This window comes from Miscanthus floridulus, chromosome 4 (assembly GCF_019320115.1).
Source record: "Miscanthus floridulus cultivar M001 chromosome 4, ASM1932011v1, whole genome shotgun sequence".
In the NCBI taxonomy this organism is placed as follows: domain Eukaryota; kingdom Viridiplantae; phylum Streptophyta; class Magnoliopsida; order Poales; family Poaceae; genus Miscanthus; species Miscanthus floridulus.
This window is the reverse complement of record NC_089583.1, coordinates 60,763,894-60,790,391: the sequence shown is the minus strand read 5'-3', so window position 1 is coordinate 60,790,391 and position 26,498 is coordinate 60,763,894. Positions and strand designations below refer to the sequence as shown.

Here is a 26,498-nt window from a genome sequence, read left to right as displayed (position 1 = left end):
ATGGGGCAGGTGGCAGCAGGCGGCGGCTCCGCGTGGCAAGCCAGCGATAGCCGAGCCATGGCTAGGACAGAGGCGGCCATGGCCGGCCGCGTGCAGCAGCATGTGCATGTGCACTGCATGACCAATGCGGTGACACCGAGTGCTCGGGCACGGTGATCGCTACGACGTGGCCAACCAGCCCGAGACAGTGACGCACACGAATTTTAAAGCATTCATCACAACCAAACGGTTGTTCCTAAACCTAAACCGTCTTCACCATGCACAAGATGGCACATGAGAATACCAAATCAAGCTATAACACTACACCACTCCTTAACCCAATCTCTCACAATAAATTGTCAAACATAGCAGTGTCTAACTGTCGACAGACTTGAAAATTTCTAAGTTTTTGAGCTGAATTTGATTTCCATTTGCGATTTCTAAGCTACTGGAAATATTAGCTAGTAATATCATTTTTTGACCGCAAGTATTTTACTGTCATCTACAAAGTTTGTACTTCATACTTTATTTAAGTATCACATACATGTTCTATAGCATTTTTGCTTAATAAAAATTGGTTTTAAACCCTAAGTGATATAACATGACTATCGAGTCAACTTTCGTTTCAGCATTTTAGTTGATCGTTTCGAGTTACAAAAATTGATCTACACACTTTATCACATTCATTAACACATAAACATGATGCTCATGACATGTTTTAGTAAATGATTTACGGTGCCTTAGCCATGAAGCAAGTCAATGGAGTGTCAAAGAGAGAAGGCTTCTCATTTATGGCTATACTTATAAGAGCCTTCTTCTTGGTGGTCTTGTCATCATCACTATCATCATCATCACTTTAGTAAGCATCTCTATCCCAAGTGACCACATATGAACCACCCATGTTCTTCTTCTCCTTCTCCTTGTCCTTCTTCTTGCTCTTCTTGTCATCATCTTCGTTTTCACTATTGTAAGGGCATTGAGCAACAAGATGATCCTTGCTACCACACTTGAAGCACCTCCTTGATTCATCCTTGTTCCTTGATGATGACTTCTTCCTTCTAGCTCGATAGCCCTTCTTCATCATGAACTTGCCGAATCTCTTCACAAAGAGAGCCATCTTCTCATCATTAAGTTCATCAAAGCTTGAGTCTTCATCTTCACTTGATGTTTCTTGCTTTGCCTTGTCCTTAGATGATGATGTGGCTTTGAATGCCACACTCTTCTTCTTCTCATCCTTCTTCTCATCTTTCTTGTCATTCTTCTTCTCTTCCTTCTCATCATCATCTCTATATGTGTCATCTGTCATCACATCTCCTAACACTTCGTTTGGTGTCATGGTGTCCAAACCACTCCTCACTAGAATAGTGACCAATGTGCCAAATCTTGAAGGTAAGCATCTCAAGAACTTATGAGAGAAGTCCTTGTCCTTCACTTCTTTACCAAGTGCTTTGAGATCATTGACAAGCACTTGTAGCCTATGAAACATCTCTGGCACACTCTCATCTTCCTTCATCTTAAAGCTAGCAAACTTCTTCTTGAGAATATATGCTTTTGCACCCTTCACCGCTTGAGTGCCCTCAAAGGATTCCTCCAACTTCTTCCATGCCTCATGAGCCATCTCGGTGTTCTTGATTCGCTCAAATGTCCTCTCATCCACAGCATCATGAATGGCACTAAGAGCAATATCATTGTTTTGGAGCAAAACTTCTTCGGACACGGAGGGAGCTTCTAGATTTGCTACCTCAATCTTGGTATCCACCACCTTTGACACCTTTCTCTTGATTGACTTAATGTAGGTGGTCATCTTAGCCTTCCAATAAGGATAGTTTGAGCCATCAAATTGGGGTAGCTTCTTAGAGTTGTTGATTTGAGCCATTTTGACACCGAAGGTTGTGAAGCCTCAAATCATGGTGAACACGGCTTCGATACCACTTGAAAGGTCCTAATGGCTAGAGGAGGGATGAATAGCCTATAAAAATTTATATAAACAACACTTAAAGCCAATTGGTTAGATAAATATGAGGCAAAATAAGTTTTGCGCTAGCCTACTAAAAATATAAGCCACCTATCCACAAATCAAGTTTCTATAGTCTCTATGTCACACATAAGGCTAGGTCACTATGACTAAGTTAGTGATCTCTCAAAGACTAACTAAAGAGCCTCACTAACCAAACTAAACAAGACATAAGCTAGCTCTCAAAACTAGTTACACTAAAGACCTTAGCTACACTAGGAGAGTAAATACACAAGAGAGGTAGTGAGTTATACCATCGTGGCAAGTGAAGACCAATCAATTACAATGAATACCAAATGAATTCCTCAGAGACAAAATGACACAATAACTTTTCACCGAGGTTCACTTGCTTGCCGGCAAGCTAGTCCCCGATGTAGCGATTCACCCACTTGGAGGTTCACGTGCAAATAGGAATCACACGCCTAACCCATAATCGGGTGTCGCACAACCAACACAAGATGGGGATCCACAAGCTACAAGAAAATCCACTAGAGTACCTTTTGGCTCTCCACCGGGAAAAGGTCAAGAACCCCTCACAATCACCATGATTGGTGATGGAGACAATCACCTTCCTCCGCTCAATGATCCTTGCTGCACCAAGCCATCTAGGTGGCAGCAACCACCAAGAGTAACAAGCGAAATCTGCAGCGAAACACAATCACCAAGTGCCTCTAGATTCAATCACTCAAAGCAATACACTTGGATGCTCTCCAATCTCACCAAATGATGAATCAATCAAGTAGGAGTGGATGGAGAGGAGTAGCTCAGCTCTAAGGGATGAAAAGTATGTCCAAGTGCAAAGAGAGGCACCCAAGGCTGGCCCTTCCACTTAAATTGACACCCTCAAGATCTAGTGACCGTTAGGCCACTTAAGTGACCGTCGGACCCATAGATACAGGACGTCAGACCATCCAACACCAGGGTCCAACACCTATCATAGCCAACCACACATTGCCATGCATCCAAAATAAATCAAATCAACCATTATATGCTCAACATCTCTTTGTTGCGCGTTGATCGCCACCGTCAGACTCAGCGTTGGACTCATCGTTGGACGCTGAACAGGGAGGGTTCGACGCTCGCAAAATCTACACCGAGAGGTCTAGAAGCGTTGAAAACCGTTGGACATAGCTCAGGGTTCGACGCTGCCATGCGTCGCGTCCTCGCTCACTCCTTCACGCAACATTGAATGAACAGTGCGCTCGGTCGGTCTGACGCCCCCGCAAGCCTTGGTTCGACGCTACCGTGCACACACCACTCAGCTAGGGTTAGCCATCGGACTCTTCCTGGCCAGGGTCCGATGCCTCTAGAGCCAGGGTCCGATGCCCTTGTCTCCACTCTATTCAAGCACGATCACTTCACCCTTGTGCATGTGTACCAACTCCAAGTATTTCAACACTTGTCTACGTGACTTAGCAACATTCTAAGCCAATTCCCAAGGGTGTTAGCACTCATTAGAATCTAAATGCATATGCAATGAGTTAGAACATCTAGTGGCACTTTGATAACCATATTTCTTGATGAGTTTCATCCCTCTTAATAGTACGACTATCTATCCTAAATGTGATCACACCCACTAGATGTCTTGATCACCAAAACAAAATGGCCCTATGGTTATCACATTTGCCTTGAGCCCATTTTGTTTTTCTCTTTCTTCTTTTCCAAGCCCAAGCACGTGATCACCATGGCCATCACACCATCTTCATGATCTTTATCCATTTTCTCCACCACTTGGAATGTGTACTAACATATCTCATGATCAGTTAGAGCAAGGGTTAGCACATGGGGTTTCATCAATTCACCAAAATCAAACTAGAGCTTTCAATTATGCCGAAGCTATAATGCCTCGATGCTACAGTACCACGAATTTGGTCTGGCCCATGGGCTGGGGTTTCACATGATTTTTTTCTTGGTTATTCCTCAAAAAGCAAAGTATTTAGAGTGTACAACAAGATATATGGTTTTATTGAGGAGGTTCATGATGTGGAATTTGATGAGACAAATGGATCTCAAGTTGAAGATGAAAACTTAGATGATGTGAGAGGAGCTAAGTTGGAAGAAGCAATGAAGTATATGGCTTTTGGAGATATAAGACCTAGAGAAGCTCAAACTCAAGTTGATGATTCAATTCAAGCCAATGGTACATCAAGTGTGCAAGTAGAATACACTCCATGTACAAGAGACTCTCATGATCAAATACAAATTACAAGTGCTAGTCCAAGTTCAAATGTGCAATCTAGTTTTGAACCATCAAGTTCTAGTGGCCCTCCAACAATAAGTCAAGCAATTGCAAGAGATCATCCTTTGGATCAAATAGTTGGAGATTTGAGGAGTGGTGTGCAAACAAGATCAAGACTCGCGTCATTTTGTGAGCACTACTCATTGTGTCATCAATTGAACCATCAAATATAGATGAAGCTTTTGAGAGATCCGAATTGAGTAAATGTTATACATGAAGAGCTCAACAACTTCACTAGAAACCAAGTTTGGGAGTTAGTGGAGAGACCCAAAGGCTACAATGTAATTGGAACAAAATAGGTATTCCGGAACAAGCAAAATGAGGATGGTGTGGTAGTAAGAAACAAGGCAAGGCTAGCAGCACAAGGTTACATCCCCTCAACCAAACACAAGATGCGACAATCTCATCCTAAAATACAAAGATGGGATCATTACATCTAAGTACATAAACGAGATCATCACGTCTTAGTTTGTTCTCAAACCCAAAACACATGTTAGTATCCCTCTCCGATGAGGAAGAGGTCATATACTCATACCGGAAGCCCACCACCCCCTTTTCCAAGTTCAGCAACGGTGAGATATGGTGGATGGTGGGGGCCCTTTGAGCTAGGGTGAGAATAAGAGTTAGGGACAGAGGTTTGAGGAGCCCTTTGCCTATGAGTTTGTGAATTAACAAGGACCTTAGAGCATCTCTAACAGTTTACTTATCTCATCCTAATACTAAAAATATACAATATAAGGGATTGTTACCTAAAAGTTTTAAGTAACTACTTAAAATCCATTCCTCTCTCCCTCAAATGTAGGTGATCAACTTCCTCTCCCCATCCACTTTGAAGGTATTGGTAATCTATTATGAGATGAGAAGAAAAAGTTACATTACTAATAATATAAGAGATCACTTATATAGACTTTTAGGAGATGCTAGATAAGTAATCTATTAAAATGCTCTTAGCCAAAACATTACAAATTGACCAACTCTTGCAGATGAATTATAACTAAAATAGATACACGTAACTACACTAAACGGGGGTTACTTTAACCAAAGATAAATTGGAATGAGAATATATCTTGTGCCTTCTGTTGCAAGAATGAAACAATTCAACACTTGTGGATCTGTCTAGGTGACATTCAGCTGTTTTGGCCCCTCCTGTCAACTGAATTTTTTCAATGCACTTACACTATCTTCTGCCTATATTTACACCGTCTTATTACTATTTATAGTGATTTCATCAGCGTAGATGTAATTTAGGGATAACACAAATATATGCCAAATTTTTCAAAAAAAATATAAATTATTTCTATAAATTCCAGATGTATGTCAAATTATTCACAAATTTCAAAAAAAATTACAAACTGTTCATAGATTAGGGGCAGGAGGGGGCTGCGCCCACGCCAGCGCAAGGTGCGGCTGCCGGGGATGCCTGTGACCTCGCCGGGGCGGCAGCGGCCTAGGTACGGCGCCTAAGGGCGGAGCGCGCGAGCGCATCGGGTGGCCTGGGGGTATAGATGGCCAACGGGCCGGCCCGGCACGGCACAGGCCCATGAAAGCACGGCCCGATAGCCAATGGGCCTGCACGGCACGCCATGCTTCCCGGGCCGTGCCTCACCGGCCCACGGGCCTGGCCTCCGGCCTAGGCACGGCCCTATGGGCCGATTTCCGTGCCGTGCCGGCCCATGAGGCACGCCCAGAATCACGGGCCGTGCTAGCCCGAGGCCCACTGGCTGCCGATAGAGAGAGAGAGAGAGGGGAAGGGCGACGCCGCTCGTAAACGGCCGACAGAGAGAGAGGGGAAGCACGAAGGGGATCCGCTCGCTGCCGTTGCACCGATGCCAGATCCGCCGCTCCCGAGCCCATATCTACGCGCCGCCGCCGCTGTTCACTGGATCTGCCGGACAAGGGAGGGAGGGAGGACGCGGGGAGCGGATCCGCCATAGAGGAGGAGATTTGCGCCGTCCCGCGCTGGATCCGCGTCGCCCCTGCCCGGAGACGTCCGCACCGGAGGAGAGCCGCTGCAGGGGCTGCGCGAGCTTCGCCGCTGCAGGGGAGCGCCGGATCCCACCGCTGCAGGGGAGCTCCACCAGAGGAGAGCCGCTGTAGGGGAGCGCTGGATCCCGCCGCCTCCTCGCTAGAGCAGTAGAGCGCCACTGCAGGGGCCGCACGAGTTCCGCCGCGGGGGGGCCACGTGAGCTCCACCGCGGAGCGCCGCTGCAGGGGCCGTGCGAGAGGGGCTGCCGTCGGGAGGGAGGGAGAGGGGCACGGGCGTGTGCCGGGAGAGAGAGGGGAAGGGAGTTATGGTTCGCCGGTTCGGAGCTGCGCGGGGAGGGGGAGGGGAATCGGGGATTCGGGGCTAGGAGCTGGGAACTGGGAACTGGGACTCTGGGAGTGTGGGGCTCGCGGCCTCGCGAGGACGGGGGAGGAGGTTGCGGGCCTACGGCCTGTGGCTGCGGCAAACGAGCAGGCTGGGCCGCCAGCGGGCCTCTGGTTCTATAGAGGGTCGTGTCGTGCCGGCCCACGTGCCTGGGGTAAGGCCCAGGCACGGCCTGCTCCTTCGGGTCGTGCCTGCCTGGGCCCGCCAGCCGCCGGGCGGGGCCGTGCTTGGGCCGGGCCAAAAAAAACGGGCCTTGGGTCGGGCCGACGGGCTCGGGGTGCATGGCCAACTATGCCTGGGGGTAGAGCGCGGAGCAGGGAGGAAGTGCGCGAGCGCATCGGGCGGCCTGGGGGTAGAGCGTGGTGCAAGGAGGAAGCTGCGAGCGCATCGGGCGTCCTGGGGCGCGGATGCGGATTGATCGAACGCACAGAAAATCGGTTGACATAGGCACCCAAATCAGTCGGTTGACGCCTGCAATTCTGTTTTTTATTGCCTTTATGCAATGTTTCATTGACGTGCAGTACATATTGTTTTAGGCTTAAGACCACCTTTGGATGTTATAGGTCCCGTTCGCTGGTATGAAACTTGGCTGAAAAACACTGTTCTGGCTGGTTTGTTGTGAGAGAAAAACACTGTAGCGGCTGAAACTTGGCTGAATCTCCAGAGGCGAACCAGCCGGCTGGTTCGCTGAACAAGACCAGCGAGACCATAGACCTTTTTCATAGATGGTACAAACAAAGACTGTGAGATAAATAATTCTTTGTTGTTAATAAATAGGAGGTGCATCCATTTGGTGGTCAATATAGTTTACAAAGAACAAAGTGTTTCCGACAAATGCTAACCTTCTTTTTTACAGGTCTTGTCCAGGGGACAACTTTTTTTTTACGGGTCTTGTTCAGGGGAGCACTCTGGTTACATCGTTGTGCCAAGCTACAACAATGTGATGGCAACAAAATAACATATTTACCAAATGTAACAAGAGCTAGAAGCAACAACTTTGCATTTCTTTCTTCCTTTGGATGACCAAATAATGTTAGAATTAAGTTTCAAGTTGTGTTTTATGTTAGTTCAATCTTCTATAATATGTGGTCTGATTTCCATGGTTCTAAGGGATGAAGCCTGATTCCGTTCCTCTTACCTAAAAAAACAAACATAACAGGCAGCGTATGTTACAGCCAGGTCTGATTCCCTTGGTTCTAGGGGATGAAGCCGGATTCCGTTCCTTTTATATTTATTTATATATAATAAAACACGTAACTAACAGGCCGCGTATGTTACAGCCATTCAATTTTCCCGAAAATGCTATGCAAAAGAGATTGCAACAAAAGATGTTATATTAGGATAACGAAGGCAGGAGTCGTTCATTTTTTTTCTGTACAATCAATGATATCATGGGCTGCCAAAGGGCATGTCGTCGGATCTCCAAGGAAAGGGCATATATCGTAGGTGCTGGCATGGCATTTGTCATGACTACTCTTACATGTAGCATGGAACTACCTTATAAGAAACAATTTTGCTTAACACACAACCCTGCATGGATGCATGCTTGTGGAATACTAACAAGTTACCATGTTACACCAGGTCAGGTCAAAAGCTGCATAACTTTGATAACATGTCTATATATCCCCTTTAAAAACGAAAACTGAAGTGCCGTGGGGAACTCCCCCCACAGTTTCTGCCTGAAAAAACTTAGATTGAGTTCCAGCGATCAAATATTAGGCCACCCGCCACGGGAAGAGCCAGATTGTCTGAACGGGTACTGTTCAGGCAAGGAGCTCGTTCCATCAAGGGATGCAGCATATCTGTCAATGACTGAGTTCTGTGGTACAGTCGGGCCCGAGAGCCCATAAGAATACTTGTCCATTACTGAGCTTGAGCCTCGTTGTGAACTTGCACCTGGGAGCCCAAAACAGGGAAGAGTTGAAGCTGGTTGGCTAAAGCGAGCACCTGAAGATCCAAGGGAGTATCCAGTCGACAGGTAATTATCAGCACTTGTTCCACTATGCATTCTTTGATGTGTTTGCGAGTCTGTTGCTAGTGGAACCGTACGAGCTTGTGGGTAACTGTCACCACCATTTTGTCCATATCTTGCACTGTATCCTTGCATATGCACATCAGCATTGATGTTTAAATCCTCTGAGCTCGGCTGCCTGTAGAAGCTGCCATCTCCTCTAGACTGCAAGCGGTACGGATCACTGGTTGGAGCAGTAATATACGGCTTGGTCACTTCTTCGATGCTGAAACCCCTCATCCTTGAGCTATCATCAATGTCAGTAAAGAATGGATCATATTTCCTGTTAAATGCCAAACAACTGTCCTGATGAGAAGCTCTATTGAGCACAGAGTCAATGTATTTATCCGGGTGAGCTGTCGTAACAAAGTGTTCAATTGGTCTCGGGTGAGCTGTCGTAACAAAGTGTTCAATTGGTCTCGAGGGGGAATAGCTCATGGATTTGCTTCGAGCATTGGTACTGACTGGGGGTGAGATACTCATGTCAGAATCCCCTCCCTCTCTGGTCCTCATGTTCGTCATCGCTGCTGCAATTTTCTCGTAGTTGTACTGAGCGCTCTTAGTTTCCTCCACACAAGAACTTCTATTTTCACGGCAAGCACCTCTTTGTTCTTTATGAGTAATCTTTTTGCTAGGAATAATAACTTTTGTTTCTTCATATGCAACTTCCACTCGCTTTTCAGGGGGGAGGCTCTCTACGTGATCAGGTGTCCACTTCCTACTCCTGTTATCATATCTCCTGCTGTTGTACCTGCCATTCTCTCTAACTTTTCCCGAATGAGATATGACTTTGCTGGATGCTTCAGCTTGTTTCTTCACTGGGAGGTTATCTGGTATATTAGCCTCTTTCACATGGTGTTCTATCTTCCCTAGAGTTTCCTTCTCTTCTTCAGATCTTGCTTGCTTCTTAGCAGGACCATCATCAAGTAGATTGGCCTTTCTGTCATTGCATGTAGTCTCTTTCCCTGATCTGGAGTTCCATTTTTTTGTAGCCTCGGATTGTTTCCTCACGGGCAGATCATCTGAAAGATTATTCTCTTCAACATGGCAAGCTATCTTCCCCATACAAGTGTGACCACGCTCTTCAGCCACTTGCATGTGCTTCTTTGTCCAATGAGGATGACTCCACAAATAGAGGGGTGGTGCAGATGCATTCCACCCTTCAACTGTTTTATCATTAAGATCCACAGAACCAGGCAAATAGAAGGACTGCCAATTTCAAGAAAGATATTAGGTAAAACAACTAGAGAAAAACAAACAAAAGAAATTCAATATAAGTTATTACCTTCCCAGCAAGAACCTCACTGTCCTCCCAAATCAAATCATAAGGTGTCCTCTTCTGATCTAACCTGTATATCCAGTGGATGAAGGTAGAGGAAACACAATTTCCCAAGGAAATGTGAGAAGATGTTATGAACAAAATACTCAGATAACAGGAATATGTTGCATACCTTTTAGTTTCTTTAGGGACAATTAGTATAATCAGCTTAGGCTTGAATGTCAATGCTTTGTCAATAAATTTGTTCGCAAGACTTGCTTTGACTCCAAAAGGAGGATTAAGCCCCATAATCTACTCAATAAACAATTGAATGTTATAATTATATAAGATAGATTAAATTGTCTCAATAAATAACAAATAGAACATACTAGTTGGGATCCACGAGGCAGCTCATTTGGCTGCACAGTCATCCAGTCCCTCTTTTCAAAGCAAAAGCGATGCTGCAATGCAGGAAGCACATACATTTACATGTTACATGAAGCCAGATACTCTGAAGAGAAACTAATCATGATCAACAGCTAACCCTGATATCTTTAGGTGAAGCTTTGAATGAATAGCATGATAATAATAAGTTAAATTGGAATCAATAACAACGGACTAAAAGTCAGTAAAGGAACTCTCTGGCCATGAAACAGTAAGGAGCTGTTTGCTTCAGTGCCTGCCTGGCATCATGCGAACCAGTCATGAATCACAGACCCAGGCAAATGCTTGCTTGCGCCAGGCAGGCTTCGCCTGGATGAAAAGCAAACAGACCCTAAAGATCACCCCCATAGATGTAATTCACGCACCAACTTCTAAGAGTTCTATATGATGTTACAAAAAAGGTCATGTTATAAAGGAAAATCAAACAAAGGACTCAATTGTCATCAATCTTACCTGTGGTTGGATAAGATCATAATTCTTGAAATTACACTTTTTCTGATCTTTGTCAAGTTTTTCTTTCATAAGCCGGCTAAAATCATTTGCCCCACAGCAGAAATCTACTATCTGCAGAATCAATGAAGTTTAGGATGTTCATAAATTTATGTAGCAAACAACATTATAACCAATTTTACTTGTATAACTTCAATATTGACAAACAAAGACACCATGCTACAAAATATTGAACACAATACAAATTAAGCCAATACCTTCACTAAGAACCTTCAGTTCCACCCCTGGTTCTGTTACTAAAATCCATTTTATATCATGTGTAGAAACTGATAAGCATAAGAACCACAGTCTAACACAGTTGATCTCTACAATGATATGTCAAATGTATGATCCATATTAACATGCATTAGGACATCATTTTGATTACAGACATTCATAGGCAAAAGACATACAAAACAATGGGTCAAGTAATACATGCACTATACCTCTCACCACTCGCTAGGGAGGGCTTGGGCACACTCAATGCTTGCCCACAACTAAACCCAGATCATCATTTTCCATTTCTCACCCTCCCCAATCTCATACATACCCATTTGGCCAAACCCACGGGATAATGATCAAGTTAATCGGTTTGGAGATGGAATACTCCTTGATAATCTTGGCCCATTGGGTACTAGTGGGTAATATCCAGATCCTACTCATTACTAATGGGTAAATAATTTTCTACCCATACCCTACCCATTTGATGGGGATTTGCAGAGTGGGTATGAATACCCAAAAATAGGTATATGTGCACAGGACATTTAGAGATTTTTTTTTTCTCTTGGTGGCTTATTTGAGCTTTTTGAAACTACTAAAGAGTACTTCAAAGGAGGGAAAGATCAATTGATGGATGCTTATACCAGGAAAAAAACATACCGTGTCACCAGGTTCCACATACCAGTGAAGTCTATCCACAATCTGTACAAAGAAAAAAGAACATTAATGAAGAATAATGATATCGAATTATATGAAGGGGATGACTGGTACACAATATATTAGGTACTAAGAAATCCATGACTTTCCTCTCATCCCAACTCCTTCCACCTCCATCTACCCCAATTCCTCATACAGCCTCAACCCCTGAAACTGAAATAATCCCACTCCTTCCATTTCTTCTTGCAACCCATTTCCCACCCACTCCCGTCCCTCAAGTTCACTAGTAAATTGCAAAATTTTCAGCTTGGTACCCTATTCTCGTTGTGTGCCTGTCAAGCACCAGCAGAAACATTCGGCTTCCACAGATCCATGCAGTGAAGAGCCAAAGGCAGCTGCACCTGCACACCTGGAGGCAGGTGTGTAGGTACCAGTGATGAAGGCGAGAATGGAGCCAACTCTTAGGCCCTGTTTGTTTCAGCTTTTATCTGGCTTCTGTCAGCCAAAAGCCAAAAGCTGAAACAAATAGCCTAGCTTTTGAGTTGGCTTTTAAAAAGCTGGAAAGCTGGCTTCCGAGGAAAAGAACTAAAAGCTTAAAAGCATGTTCTGAGGAGCTTTTCTGGCTTTGGTACGCTGAGAAGCTCAAAATTTATTACAAAAAACAATAGCAAAAAAACAAGAACCGGAAGCCAAAAGCTAGAATGCTAGCTTTTGATCCAAAAGCCCAAATGCTGCAGCTCAAACAAACATTCTTTCTTTTGTAGGTGCCATTTTTAGAGAAAATTTTACTTTGTTTCTGTTATACTTTGTTTTTCAAGAATGATTCCTTTCTTCCATGGACACCAATTTTTCTGTGCTTGAACTTATATATATATATATATATATATATATATATGGGTTGCATTCTTGACAAGTTTCAAAACTTGCTTAAGTTCGATAGTTAGATATGTCCAAACTTAGCCATCCCCATTTTAAATCAAGAGAAATAACAGATATGAATGGGAAGTATGGTTCCTTTCATCCATGCACACATTTTTCAGTGGTTGAACTTTAGCTTTAGTTTAAATTTTCCAAAGGTTGCAGTCTTGAGAAGTTTCAAACTGCTTAAACTAGATATGTCCATAACTTAGCCATCTCCATTTTTCAATCAAGAGAAATAACAGATTATAGCTCTTATAGAGGTTATATGAATGGGATCTCACATACAAAAACGATGTAGCCTTTTCTTTCCTAGCTTTTTCTCTCGATTCATTTTCACACATGCCCACTCCTTGTAGAGTGAGCAGTGGGAAATGTGTACAATGCACATAAACTAACACACGTGCCGCATTCATATTCTTATTCTGAAGTCTTGAGATTATATTTTTCCATGAGGATAGCACAGTAGCACTTATCAACAAAGTGCGCATGAATCAAGTTCAAGAGACACAGAAAGCAAATCTATACATTAAGATGTGTGTTTCGAGGACCCAACACAACCCATAACTATAACAGAGATTCTTTTCAACAGTTTAGCAAATTGAAAGCATGTCATTTCACAAATGCTATTGGTGATGTTGCCCGTCAACAACAGATGCAGAAAAATTTCACAACACACGAAATGAATAAGTAAAATCTCACAACAGATGCAGAAAAATTACAGTTTAAGAAAGTGATGTAATAACCTTTTTTCATATACAACCCCCTATTACACATGCTATATCAACATAATAGGTGGATTTCAACATACCTCAACAAGTTTCTCCACCTTTGTAAAATGCCGACCAAAAGAACTGTACCTTGTGCCATGAATAAAAGGAGATATATATACTCTGAGTTTACTCTGGCAGGAGGAAGAAAAATATGAGTTAGTAATTTGGTTGATTACTAGCTAAAGTGTAAGTGCTTATTAATGCAAACAACTTGAAGAGAAACACTACAGTAAGGAGGAGAATTTGTGATCGCAACATATCACAAGTCCATTATAACAATCAGTACTGAAATCTTCATTCAACTATGTATCCATCTAGAAACAATATATTCATAATGTCATTTCCATCAAAATAGAATGAGACAAACTTGGAACTTGCTCCGAGTACAATGTACTAACATTGGGGACAGTTAGGATATGCCCGTCAGTACAACTTAAAACCCAGATAATCATATGGAGATGAAACCCGGGAGAGATTTATTGATGACGACAGTATAGTGATGAAATAACAAGCCAAGTACTGACTGAGGCATAGATAAACAAAATATATATCGTGCTTCAGAACCACATCTATTGCAGATCTGCTTAAAGTAACAAAAGGGATTTCAAAGCAGGAAGGGGAGCACTGCACTAAATGCCAACAAAAAAAGTAGTGCAAAATAATGGATAATTATCTACTCCCTCAGTCCTGTAATATAGTGCATTCCAAAAATTTTAAGGCAACTTAAGGGAATCCTCAAATGACGCATGTAAACAGAGTAACCCCAATTAAGGTGTTTCTGCTCAAATTATGGTTTCCTTTTTAACAAACTTTACCAAATATAAGCATTGACACCATGTAGAATGCCATTAGATTTCAGTAGAACTTTTAGAAGTCATAATGCACTATATTCCAGCCTTCCAGGACAGAGGGAGTATTCAGTATTTACTTACATGCCACCTTGCAAGCTGTCTCAAAACATCAGGTTCACATACTGCTTTAGCATCATTGACACTACCTCCATTTTCCAGCTTTTTTAAAGCTGCTTCTACAGCCTAAAATGGCATCCTCAAAATGTCAAACAAAATAATGATAAGCATGAATTTAATTTGTATATGATGGAACAAGGAAGCACCTGAACAGAACGCTCAAGTTTTCCCTGTGGTATCTTGTCCGTCAGTCTGCCAGAGTATACATGAGTTGATGGCAAACTGCAGTTCCTTGTAACATCTTTCATTGTCAACGAAGAGACTTTATTTCCCAATATGGTAATCACTCTGCAAATGGAAGATCTCATATAGTCATATAACAGTATGCAGAATTGCAGACTTCAAACATTGTTGTCATCATCATATAGAATGTGCATACATGGCATTAAGATGAAAACATGAGATTAACTTAAGGCAGAAGAGGATTCTGTGACATGATAAACAAACAAGATTTCAATGCCCTCATCAGACCTGATAAACAAACAAAATTCCAAAGCCCACATCCGGTCTGATGGAATCATGTAGGAAACTCATGTATGCTAGCAAATTTTGCACACAAAGTCACATACCATGTCAACTGGAGATTTCATTCCCACGTACTTTATAGTTTATATACCCAAGTGACTCACCTCTTTTCAGTTTCACTGTCCACAATAGGAAATAAACTCGGGGGAATCTTCCTAGTGGCAGATAAGGGCAAAGAAGGTAACTCTTGTTCTTGCTCTTTCACAGATTTTGGACTGCTTACAGAATGATCCTTGGCCACATATGGCAACTGTATTTTCTCTTTCAACTTGGCTTTTTTCTTTACAAGTCTGTCAACAGGGTTTTCAGTGAAACTCTTCGCAGAAACTTCTCTGGTGTTTTGTTTGTTTTGTTCTCTTTCTTGCATGCGAATCTTGCTTTTCATCTTCACAGTATCTTTTGGCGGTTGCTCAAGAACTGTCTCACTGTAAGTCCTCTTTTTCTTCTTACGCAACAAGTTAGCACCCTTTACAAATTGAAGTGGTTTTTCAATCTTTGGAAACTCTATATGATCTCTGACAGGTGTCTCAATGTCACTATCAATCTCATGGTCCCTGTGACAGTTTATGAGAAGTCTGTGATCTAAGCAGCATATATACAAGGAATTTAAAAAATGACAAGGTTACATACAGGCAGTATATCAAAATTCTTTTCGATAATTCCCAAGCCCGTATGATGACGCCCTCCTCTTCAATTTCATCAAAGAAAATTTCTCTGCGAAACAATTCCAAAGAATAAGAGACTATACACATATTATATTTAAAAAGCAAGACAGAGAGCTTGTTCTATAACAGAACCTTGGTAAACACTTTCTGTGATATGACTTCGGACAGCGTCTGCAAACAGCAAATTGCAAAGGCCCTTGTGTTCTATCCTCCAAACCTTTGCAATGAAAGCACCAGTGAATTGGGCACGTAAATGAAAACCCTTCTGTTATCTTCTTCTCCAATTCTGAGGCTTCATCAATGTTGTTAGGGTGAAGTTGCTGGGCAACACATTTCGGGTGGTAAAAGTGCCCACATGTAGCATTGTTACATAAAAATACCTAACGAGCAGTGCAGGAGTTAGCAAATAAAAGTAAATCTTGAATTGAAATTGCATAGCAATTAAGTGATCTGGAGTAGCAGTTTGTCAGATTGCACTTCCAAACTGCTAGAACAATAACATTGCTCAATTTGGAAACTGCCACAGGTAAAAAGAGATTAATTTCAAAGAGTTATACAGCAAGATGCTAATGACCGGCTGACGGCGACTAGGCACAATGGATACAGATAGCAACTGAACTTTTTTTAATGAAACGGGCAGGAGCTCTGCCATTCAATTAAGATAGAAAGAGAGTTTACAAGGACCAAGAGGGCAGGTGTGCAAATGCCTCCCAGCACACAAGAACTTGCAGTCCTGGTGACAACAGGAGGAGGGAGGGAATAAGGGAGAGAGCGACTGAATACCATGCCCACTGGGCAGTTTTTGCCCACAACATGCCTGCTAACCTTAACAGGTATGGCTTCCCCCTAACTCACCAGCACCAATGTGCCATCCGATAAATCAGCTAGTACAGCCCGATAGCAGCAAGAAAAACATTTTAAAAATAGCTCATCAAGGACTCTTGAAAGCACCTGTAATTTCAAAAAAAAAAGTTGGGTGCTATGGTTGGGATTACGGATTTGAGGAATTTAGGGGAAACTGGGGCAAAACAGATGATAGCCGGCAACCACTGTCGAAGGCAACGGCAAAAGCAGCAGCTGCACTGAGGAAGAGTGCAGCTACAGGAAAAAGGAGGCTTGGGAGTAGAGTGTTGTCCCTTCTATTCCTTAATCATTACATGAAACCACGGACTTATATTTATAGCTGGGATCCCTAAGAAGAGGTTTCTAGAGTCTTTCCATTAAATTACACAGGCGGTCCCTAAAATATTACGCCATTCTCATTTAGGTCCCTAAACTATAAAATTGCATGGCTAGGCCCTTAAATTATTTAAGTACCCCGATCCCGGTCCAAAGCAGCCACAACACACTATTAGCTGACATGGCGTCCAGCATAGAACTGACATGTGGGTCCACCAATCATAATTACACGGACGGTCCCTAAACTATCATGTGATTCTCACCCACATCCCCAAACAGTAAAAAATGCACATATAGGTCCCTAATCCATTAAAGTACTCCAATCCCGGTCCAAAGCAGCCAACCTGTCTCTCTGCCGATGAACCGATGCAATCACCGTGCTCCGCTCCATCGGCTACCACGCTGCAACTATGAGGAGCTCGGCTTCATGTCCAGGTGCATCAAGGCTGTTATGCAACAGCTTTGCGAGCGTGCTGGCCAATAGCTCCTCATCACCGTGGTGGAGGCGCGCACCCGACAACAATGCCCGGCCCCATCCAACTGTGCTTGCAGGCGGCATCAATATGTTCATACCCAGACAAGTTGAGAAGCAAACGCAAGGAGGTCAACAATGAGCAAAGGCTCATAAGCCTATCCCGCGTAATGAATGGGGAGTGAAGGGGCTAGTTTGGAGTGCGATTAGGGTATTTAAATAGATTCAGACCCATATAAGCAATTTCATAGAAGGGCGGGCCTGGTGCAAGCGGTAGAGTCTTACCGCCTGTGACCGGAAGGTCCCGGGTTCGAGTCACGGTCTCCTCGCATTGCACAGGCGAGGGTAAGGCTTGCCACTGACACCCTTCTCCAGACCCCGCACAGAGCGGGAGCTCTCTGCACTGGGTACGCCCTTTTTTTATAAGCAATTTCATAGTTTAGGGACCAAGATGAGAACCATATAATAGTTCAGGGACCACCCATGTAATTACATGATGCGGACCCACATGTCATTTCTATGTTGGAGTGCCATGTCAGCTAATGGGTTGTGACATGGCTACTTTGGACCAGGGTTGAGGTACTTAAATAGTTTAGGGACCTAGATATGCAATTTCATAGTTTAGGGACTTGGATGAGAATGACATGATAGTTTAGGGACCACTAGTGTAATTTACTCTTGGATACACACACACATGTTGGAGTGCCACATCAGCTAATGGATTGTAACATGGCTGCTTTGGACCGGGGTTGGGTTACTTAAATAGTTTAGGGACCTAGATATGCAATTTCATAGTTTAGGGACCTAGATGAGAATGACATAATAGTTTAGGGACCACTAGTGTAAGTTAATCTTGGATACACACACACAATGAGAACCATATAATAGTTTAAGGACCACCCAAGTAACATAATGTTGACCCACATGTCGGTTCCATGTTGGAGTGCCACATCAGCTAATGGGTTATGACATGGCTGCTTCGGACCAGGGTTGAGGTACTTAATAGTTTAGGGACCTAGATATGCAATTCATAGTTTAGGGACCTGGATGAGAATGATATAATAGTTTAGGGACAGCTAGTGTAATTTCTCTTGGATACACACACACACACACACTTCTTTATTTAAAGATAACCTTCTCAATTGACTCGTAACTTGACGACAAAGGGATAACCACCAGTGAGACCTTCTGGAAACACCTGCTCTAGCGGGCTGTTAACTCGGCGGATCACGCTCGGCCCCTAACAGAAGCAAAAGAAACAGTACTTGTAGGCCTGTTGCTTGAGCTTGTGGAGCAACAAATGCTGCAGCTTGCCATGGGTGCTAATGTTGTAGGAGAGGATGCCCAGCTCTGTGCAGTACTGCAGTGCAGTTTATATCCCAACAGCAATGTGGTTAGGTTTTATATTGGGCCCCCTAAGCCAAGGTATTGTGTGGATCTGTATAGCCCCAAGGATGCAGGGTTTAGAGTCTGGTATAGTTTGAATTTGGCTCCATGTTAAGCCTTGCAGAAGATATACGGGCAAAGTGCTAGAAGAACATATTCATGCCTGTTTACCCACAAAGCAAGACTTTGCACCTGCAAATACGCCTCCAGGCACTAAAATAGGGACATGCTATGCTACCTCTATTAAAGTATTTACCTCTGATTATCAGATATACACTGATGCTACTAGCATTGATGATTGGTGTCAAACGACCTTACAGGCAAGAAGCTAGAACTATTGCAATATTTCATATCATTTCAGAATACAAACTAGCCTTATCACCTTCTTCATAAACATTGCTAACTTTGTAGTAGTAGTCCTCCTATATAGGATGAGTTAGTTTTATTGAAGTTCAAAGCCTAAGGGCCAGTTTGGCAGAGCTTCACTCCCAGCTTCTTCAGAGTGGATTATGTGGATCCCTACCAAACGCTTAAAATGCAACTGGATTCTGGTGGGGAGCTGACGAGAATCACTTCTCCATTTACACTACGAGCTAGGAGCTAAAAAAACCTGCTCTCCACTCCCCACTGCTCCTCGTTCAATCACCACTAGAATCACTTCATAATCAATTCTCACCTGCTCCCCCACCAGAATCACTCCATCGAAGCTCAAGAATCAGGAAGGGAAGCCCTGCCAAACTGGCCCTAATCCTGTAAGTGGACAAGAATGTTTACAGCTTGGATAGTGTGCCAATATGACAATACCATGATGTGTGCTCCCTTTGTCCCATAATAGAAGACTTTAACTTTGGACACAGGAGAAGTGAAAAAGGTGGAGTGCACAAGAAATGACGAGAGAGAGAGAGAGAGAGAGAGAGAGAGATGCATTGGGAAGTGAGAATGACAACTAATTTGGACAAATTTTGAATGCTAGGTCTTCTATTATGGGATGGAGGGAGTATTCAGAAAGGAGAATAACACTACTGCAAACTGAAAATCAGATGGAAGCTAGTCAAAATCATAAGGCTACAAGATTAACAGTGTAAAGTCATAATGACCAACTTTTTACAGGGATTTCTGAGTAATCCTGCCACAGATTAGATTTTATGGGAAAAGATGTAACTAATACAAATGTTGCATCAGGGCAAGTGCCAAAAGTTTGATGTAGCAAAAAAAAGTAGGCAAGGTACAACTACACCCATTGACCATTTTATGTGGCATGACAGAGCATCCCAGCACAATAGAATTTAACTTATCTAAAAAAAAAAAGCAAAGTTGTTCCCAGTGACCCACTTATGACTTAGTATCATGAGTGGATTTTCAAAAGGGCATGTCCATGAGTCCACAAATAGGTTATTTTTACGCGGTTCTACAGACCTCAGACCCAGGAAAAAATGGCCTATTTGTGGACTCACAGACAAAACCCACTTGTATCCTTGCTCATGAGCCCAAGCATTGTTGCATGATCACTCATCCCTACATACAACTTGAGGAAAGCAGCAAAATATTCCTTCACCTCCTATTCCATATATATAGACTTACTACAGATCCTTGCAGGTGTAAGACAGATGAAAAAGTTGTGGGTGTTTATTCGTAAATCCATTTGTTCTTTGGAGTACCAATATACCTTAGCTGCTGCTCCATCTGAAGGTTCCAACACTCCGCAGATGAAACACTGGTGTTGCTTATATTCACAGTTCTTGCACAGAAATAATTTCATTGCCTAAAAAATAGAAAGACAATTTCAATATAGAAAAATCATAACAAGAAATTCAAGTTAATGTTTGCATCACTTGAGGTGCAACACATACCTCAACTTCTGCCTCAGTGTATCCAAGGGTATCACAGTAGGAGTCTTCACCACTTCCTTCTTTTGCATGGAAAGAGCGCATACATGGGCCATCACAGCTATAGTAGAACAATGCAACAAGTACACCACAGAAAGAAAAAGATTAGAATATGGACAGTAGATGGCTAACATGTTGATAAGCACAAGAATATGGCCACAGCGACAGTTGGAACAAGTATATACGAGACAAAATTAGACTATTGACATTAGATGGCTAGGAAATTGATAATCATAAGAAGTTCAACATAACAAAGAAAAAATAAGAAAAATGATAATTACAGGGCACAATAAACCAGGTTATGCAAGGTGGTTTCAATTACGTATTAAGTATTAGCAATAAAAGGAACTATAAAGTCTATAAAAACTTCATTCCAAAATTTAGTATTTCTTTCAAAATATTTACAAGGGATAAACACACAAGCAATAAATACAAAACCACAGATTCCATACAGATGATTGATATGCATTCACAAATGCTGTGACCAAGCTGTCCACTGAGGTTGTGCAAGTGAGTGGCCAGTGGGCTCATGTATCACCAGCATGTCAGTGCCCTGATAGCAAACGCTGGGGCTAAGAACTAGAGAATAAGATTTATAGAAATTGGATGCCTTGACCTTCAACATCTACTGTCATAATACAGCTCCTATATTAAGGAAAACTATAAACTTGAATAATCTCAGCCTGTAGCTGTGAGAGAATGTATAAGTTGCAATTGCTTCTCGGAACATGGTTTGCACTCAAGCACTTTACGACTAAACTTGATCTCAAAAGCGAAGTTATTTGTGTATAGATTATGCAAAATATAATCCATCCAATCTATCTTTTTGTTATGGCTCATGTGACATGTGTCACAATAGAAAACACTAAATCTCTTGATCCAGTTGGGGAGAAAGTAATATCAAATTTAGGAGCTTTCTGTACATCAATATATCACACTTCATTTCATAAACAACAGTACTACTAGAATTTCCATAACAAAACTTTTCAGGATATGGAGTAACTACGATGATCTACTTCATAGTAACACATATAGATATAGTTCTGACCATGTATATTATTTTTCCAGTAAGATGCAATTTCCAGACCCGGCCTGGTGCAAATGGTGGTCTTACCGCCTTTGACCGGAAGGTCCCGGGTTCGAGTCGCGGTCTCCTCGCATTGCACAGGCGAGGGTAAGGCTTGCCACTAACACCCTTCCCCAGACCCCGCACAAAGCGGGAGCTCTCTGCACTGGGTACGCCCTTAAGATGCAATTTCCATCAGTGAAATGAGCAGCATTTTTGTAAACATTATACTTCTTCCACCACTTCTGTTTCGATTTTATGATGATAGTGTTAACTATCAGTTCAAACTTCACAGCCTAACATTAGCAATTGATCTCTCTACAGGTAGACATTAAGGCATGTCATATGGGCCTTCCTAAGTTTAGTATATAATATAAACAGTGTTTACAAAAGTAATCCTAGCCGCTTTGCGCGATGGTTATGGCCTAATCGCCGTGTAAAATATATCTGAAATGGTTATGCTGTGTGTGCTCAACTGAAGACATGAACAATTAAATACTAACTAAGCTGCCTAGATTCTCAAGAAAAGAGAAAAAATTTTCAGGTAGCCTACTCAATCACACAAGGGAATCAACCTACCATAATATGTCTCCTCCATTGTCACAAATGGCACATATTGAATCAAACAAATCTTCATCCTCTTCTTCATCAGATTCATTATCGGCATCTTCCACAATCATCTCATCTATGTCCTCATCATCAGCGATGAACGGCTGCTTGACATCGATGTGGTCTGCACCAACCTAGTCAAAATTATATTAAGAGTAATAATTAATGTGTGGTTAATTTCTAGATGTGTGGTTAATTTCTCTTCCAAAACTTTCAATATCATGCAGAACCATATACACATACCTCAGTGAATTTTTTTCTAGATCTTCCTTCAAGAAATACTTGCAAAATCTATCAGATAATCATCATAGCAAAATCAGTCAAATAATCATCATACCAGGTCAGTTTGACTTGCAAATAACAGCAATCAAGCACAATAACAAGTTGTTCCAATCACTTTAGTTAATTATAGAGATAGGAGAAGGAAGAAAGGCCTTGTAGTTGGCATCACGTGCAGATCAGTCCTTTTACATGTCATTATCAACTAAGATTATAAGCATCAAGAAGCAAACAATGAATCAATGGCAATACAAACCCAGATTATCAAATATTGCATCTCTAGGGTTATAGTGGTAGCTAAAGATAGTAGAGCACAGACATGCCAAAGAATTACAATCTTAGAGCAAGAACGTGTTTTTTGTTGCAAATTGAGTTAAGGACAATGTTTACAACTTTACATAACACAGCTAGGCATAAAACAAAGTGTGATTACGTGGTTAAGCAAAAACTGAGCCTAGCACAGTTGGTTGGAGGTGTGGGTGTGTGGGTGTACACCCTCGACACCTTAGGTTTGAGTTCTCTTCAACTCGACTTGGGTGTCAATTTTTTCTAATTTACAATGCCACCTTAGGTGATTATGTTATTAACCCCTCAACTTGTAGATTATTTCATGCTCATGGTAGACACAATTGTGCCATGCTAACAAACACAATTGAAAATTTCGATAACAAGAATAGAACAGATACCTCTGATTTTGCTAAGATAGGATCTTTTGCCGCGAACTGCTTCATCAGTGAGCGGTGGTTCCTGAAATCGTCCTCTGAGGGTCTGACATCAAACTTGCTGCAGAAGCACAAGTCAGATCTGTAAGCATCAGTGTTCAACATCTGCCAAAAGAACAAATGCAACAGTGTGCCAAGAAATGTACTTAAAAACTTTGCAAAGGTGGTTCCACAAGGTTTTCTCTGGCTCATGAGGCTTCCTCCTGAGAAAATGCAGCATCTGCGCCGTGATCAGCACAGTCCTGATCATCTCCTCGTAGCTTTTCAAGGGCCTAATGAGACGTACCCAATGTCTACCTTCTGCTGTGAGCACCGCAAACTGGGGTTGCTTCCCCTCGAGCCCCAGTCTCCAGGCCACCACCTCATTGTACACCTTGACGCCCGGGTCACCAGTCCCGCGCAGCACCAGCCTCTTCTTGCAGCCAGGAAGATCATCAGTGTCCCCGAACCGGAAAGGCAGGGTGCAGAAGCAGACAGGCTCGTTCTCGTCCGTGGAGTCAACGAAGTAGTAGCTTTCCACCGCGTTGAGCTGGGGCTCGGCGTCGTCGTCGTCGTCCGACATCATCATTGCTGCCGCTGCGTTCTGTGCGGCCTCAGATCAGCGACCCCAGATTTCTTGGAGAATCACTCGCCGCACCATACGGCACGCAGCGAGAAATCCGCGACGAACTGATGAGAGAGAAAGAGATGAAATTTCGGGTTCGGTTCGGGGGCAAAACCCCAATTCCCCATATAAATTCGTGACAGCGAGCTAGGGTTCTTCGTCTTACCGAGAAGGGGAATCGATCCCCTAGTCTCCACTGCACGGCGATCAGGGTGCAGATTGGTGAACGAGGAGGTCGGCGGCGATGACGCCCAGAAGGAAGCCGATCCTACGCGGCAGCGTGCAGGCCTCCGACGCTGGGGGCCGGCTTCGACGGCGCGGACGTGTGCACGGGCGCGGCGCTGAAGAAAGGAGAAGGTGAAGGGGTCGGAGATGGATGTGACTATGTTAGCGACGCTTCGGTTTTGGCTGCCGGGCCGGTTTTGAGCCGGGCCGGGCCAGAAGCCTACAAAACATATTCTCTGTCAAAAAATTAAATAAATATTGTTTCCCGATAAGTCAAAGGATCTTATTATGTTTGACTAAGTTTATAAATGATGTTATCTACGGTTAGATCTCTAATTAAGTTTATTATAAAAATATATTTCATGACTAATTTAATAATACTTATTACATATTATAAATATTAATACTTTTTTAATACTATTTGGTCAAAATTAAGAATATTTGACTCTTAGGGATGCGAGGGTTACATTCTTTTTGGATGGAGGTAGTATATAATATTAACTTTATTGATTTATATCTCCGAGGAACGATGTTGATATCAACAAACCAATTTGGTTTCATGCCCGGAAGGTCAACCAAAGAAGCAATCTTCTTAATAAGACAAGTTATGGAGCGGTTTATAGAGCAGAAGAAGGACCTCCACGTGGTTTTCATTAACTTGGAGAAGGCTTATGACAAGATACCAAGAAATATTATATAGTGGGCTTTGGACAAACATAAAGTTCCATCAAAGTACGTGGCCTTCATCAAGGACATGTATAACAATGTTGTGACTAGTGTTCGAACAAACAATGGTAACACAGATTACTTCCTGATTAAAATTGGACTTCATCAAGGGTCAGTCTTAAGCCCGTATCTCTTTGCCTTAGTAATGAATGGGGTTATCAGGAACATACAAGGAGATATCTCTTGGTGTATGTTGTTCGCTGATGATGTAGTGTTAGTGGACAAAAGTCAGACGGGAGTAAACAGAAAACTAGAGTTATTGTGGCAGACCCTTGAGTCTAAAGGTTTTAGATTGAGCAGAACTAAAACCAAATACATGAGATGTGACTTTAGTAAAGTTGCACAAGAGGAGAAAGATGTGAGTTTGGAAGGTCATGTAGTGCCTAAGAATGATACCTTTTGATGTTTAGGATCGATGCTATAGAGAGATAGAGATATTGATGCGGATGTTAGCCATAGAATCAAAGCAGGATGGATCAAGTGGCGACAAGCTTCTAGCATTCTCTATAACAAGAGGGTACCACAAAAGCTAAAAGATAAGTTTTATAGAACGGTGATTAGACCGACTATGTTGTATGGAGCAGAATGTTGGTCTACAAAGATTCGACATATTCAACAACTGTGTTGCAGAAATATGTATGTTGCGATAGATTTATGGTCACACAAGAATGGACTAAGTTCAAAACGATGATATACGTGATCGCCTAGAGGTAGCACCAATTGAAGAAAAGCTTGTGCAATATCGGTTGAGGTGGTTTGGCCATGTCTAAAGGAGACCTCTAGAGGCACCAGTGCATTATGGAGTCCTAAGTCAAGCTAATAATATGAGGAGAGGTAGAGGAAGACTGAAATTGACATAGGGGAAGCCAATAAAAAAATATTTGAAAGCTTGAAATATACCTAGAGATCTATGTTTGAATAGGAGTGCTTAGAAAATAGCTATTAAAGTGCCTGAACCATAACTTGGGCTCTTGGTGGGTTTCAACTTTAGCCTACCCCAACTTGCTTGAGACTAAAAGGCTATGTTGTTGTTGTTGTCCATCCATCCATCTATCTATCTACTCTATACTATAAAAGAGCGAATGAATTGAAAAAATAACTCTCACCTAACCAAATCCTACCCTCATGTCTCACCCCTTATATGTGTTTTTAGATTTAAATCCAATTCTCCTTAAACTTCCACCCCAAACTGGCAAACGAGCCCGATCGGTAACATTAGAAACAGTATCCTTTTACATGGTGTGTGCCATTCAATTAGATCCTAGTGCACTCTCCCGCACCATTTTTTTGTCACCGAGGAATTATTTACTTATCCGCTATACCCACCCATCTCCTGTTGTACTCGCCTGAATTCATCGTCCCGTTCACTCTACCTACTCCACCCGTGATCCGCGTGCACTAACAAGCAGGACCTAGATGCCCACTCCTCCCTTGCTCGATCATCTCTTCTCAACCTCACCCTCTGCCCAACATGTATTCGTCCTCATCCCATGCCTATCCACCATGCTATCCGCATGCCCGACTTCATACGATGCTCTTCCACACATTAGTTGAGTGAGCTTTGTAAGGAAAATGGGCCATATGGGCCATTATATTTGAATTTTGGTGTTTGATTATCAACATGATCATTTGGACTAATGATGTTTGCTAGTATGTAAGGTATAGTTTAGATAGATGCAAGGTGGACTTGGACTTAGCCAAAGTGATGATTCGGATAATCAACATCTCAAGCAAGACATCATAAGTTATGTTGAAGATCTAGAATACATGCTACAAGTTTAAGACACTAAAAAGTACAAGTCCAGAAGCTTAAACAC

The 26,498-nt window shown here is 42.5% G+C and overlaps 1 protein-coding gene across 2 annotated transcripts; it reads right to left on the bottom strand.

Annotated features, from left to right (window-relative positions):
• Positions 1-8,098: 8,098 nt before the first annotated feature.
• On the bottom strand, positions 8,099-24,117 carry LOC136549724 (protein ENHANCED DOWNY MILDEW 2-like). 2 transcript variants are annotated; one of them, XM_066541115.1, is made up of 20 exons: positions 23,897-24,117; positions 23,273-23,795; positions 23,091-23,187; positions 22,369-22,416; positions 22,096-22,259; positions 21,565-21,693; positions 20,415-20,511; positions 20,231-20,326; positions 15,660-15,907; positions 15,493-15,576; positions 14,967-15,416; positions 14,484-14,625; positions 14,302-14,403; positions 13,408-13,500; positions 11,682-11,723; positions 10,767-10,877; positions 10,259-10,330; positions 10,063-10,181; positions 9,897-9,960; positions 8,099-9,820 (listed from the first exon to the last, which is right to left on the bottom strand). In XM_066541115.1, exons 2-20 carry the CDS (start codon positions 23,692-23,694, stop codon positions 8,309-8,311), a joined length of 4,092 nt encoding a protein of 1,363 aa, XP_066397212.1. In that variant the 5' UTR covers positions 23,695-23,795; positions 23,897-24,117; the 3' UTR covers positions 8,099-8,308. The 2 variants fall into 2 exon arrangements, with proteins under 2 accessions (XP_066397212.1, XP_066397214.1); XM_066541117.1 differs by lacking the exon at positions 21,565-21,693.
• Between the last annotated feature and the right edge of the window lie 2,381 nt (positions 24,118-26,498).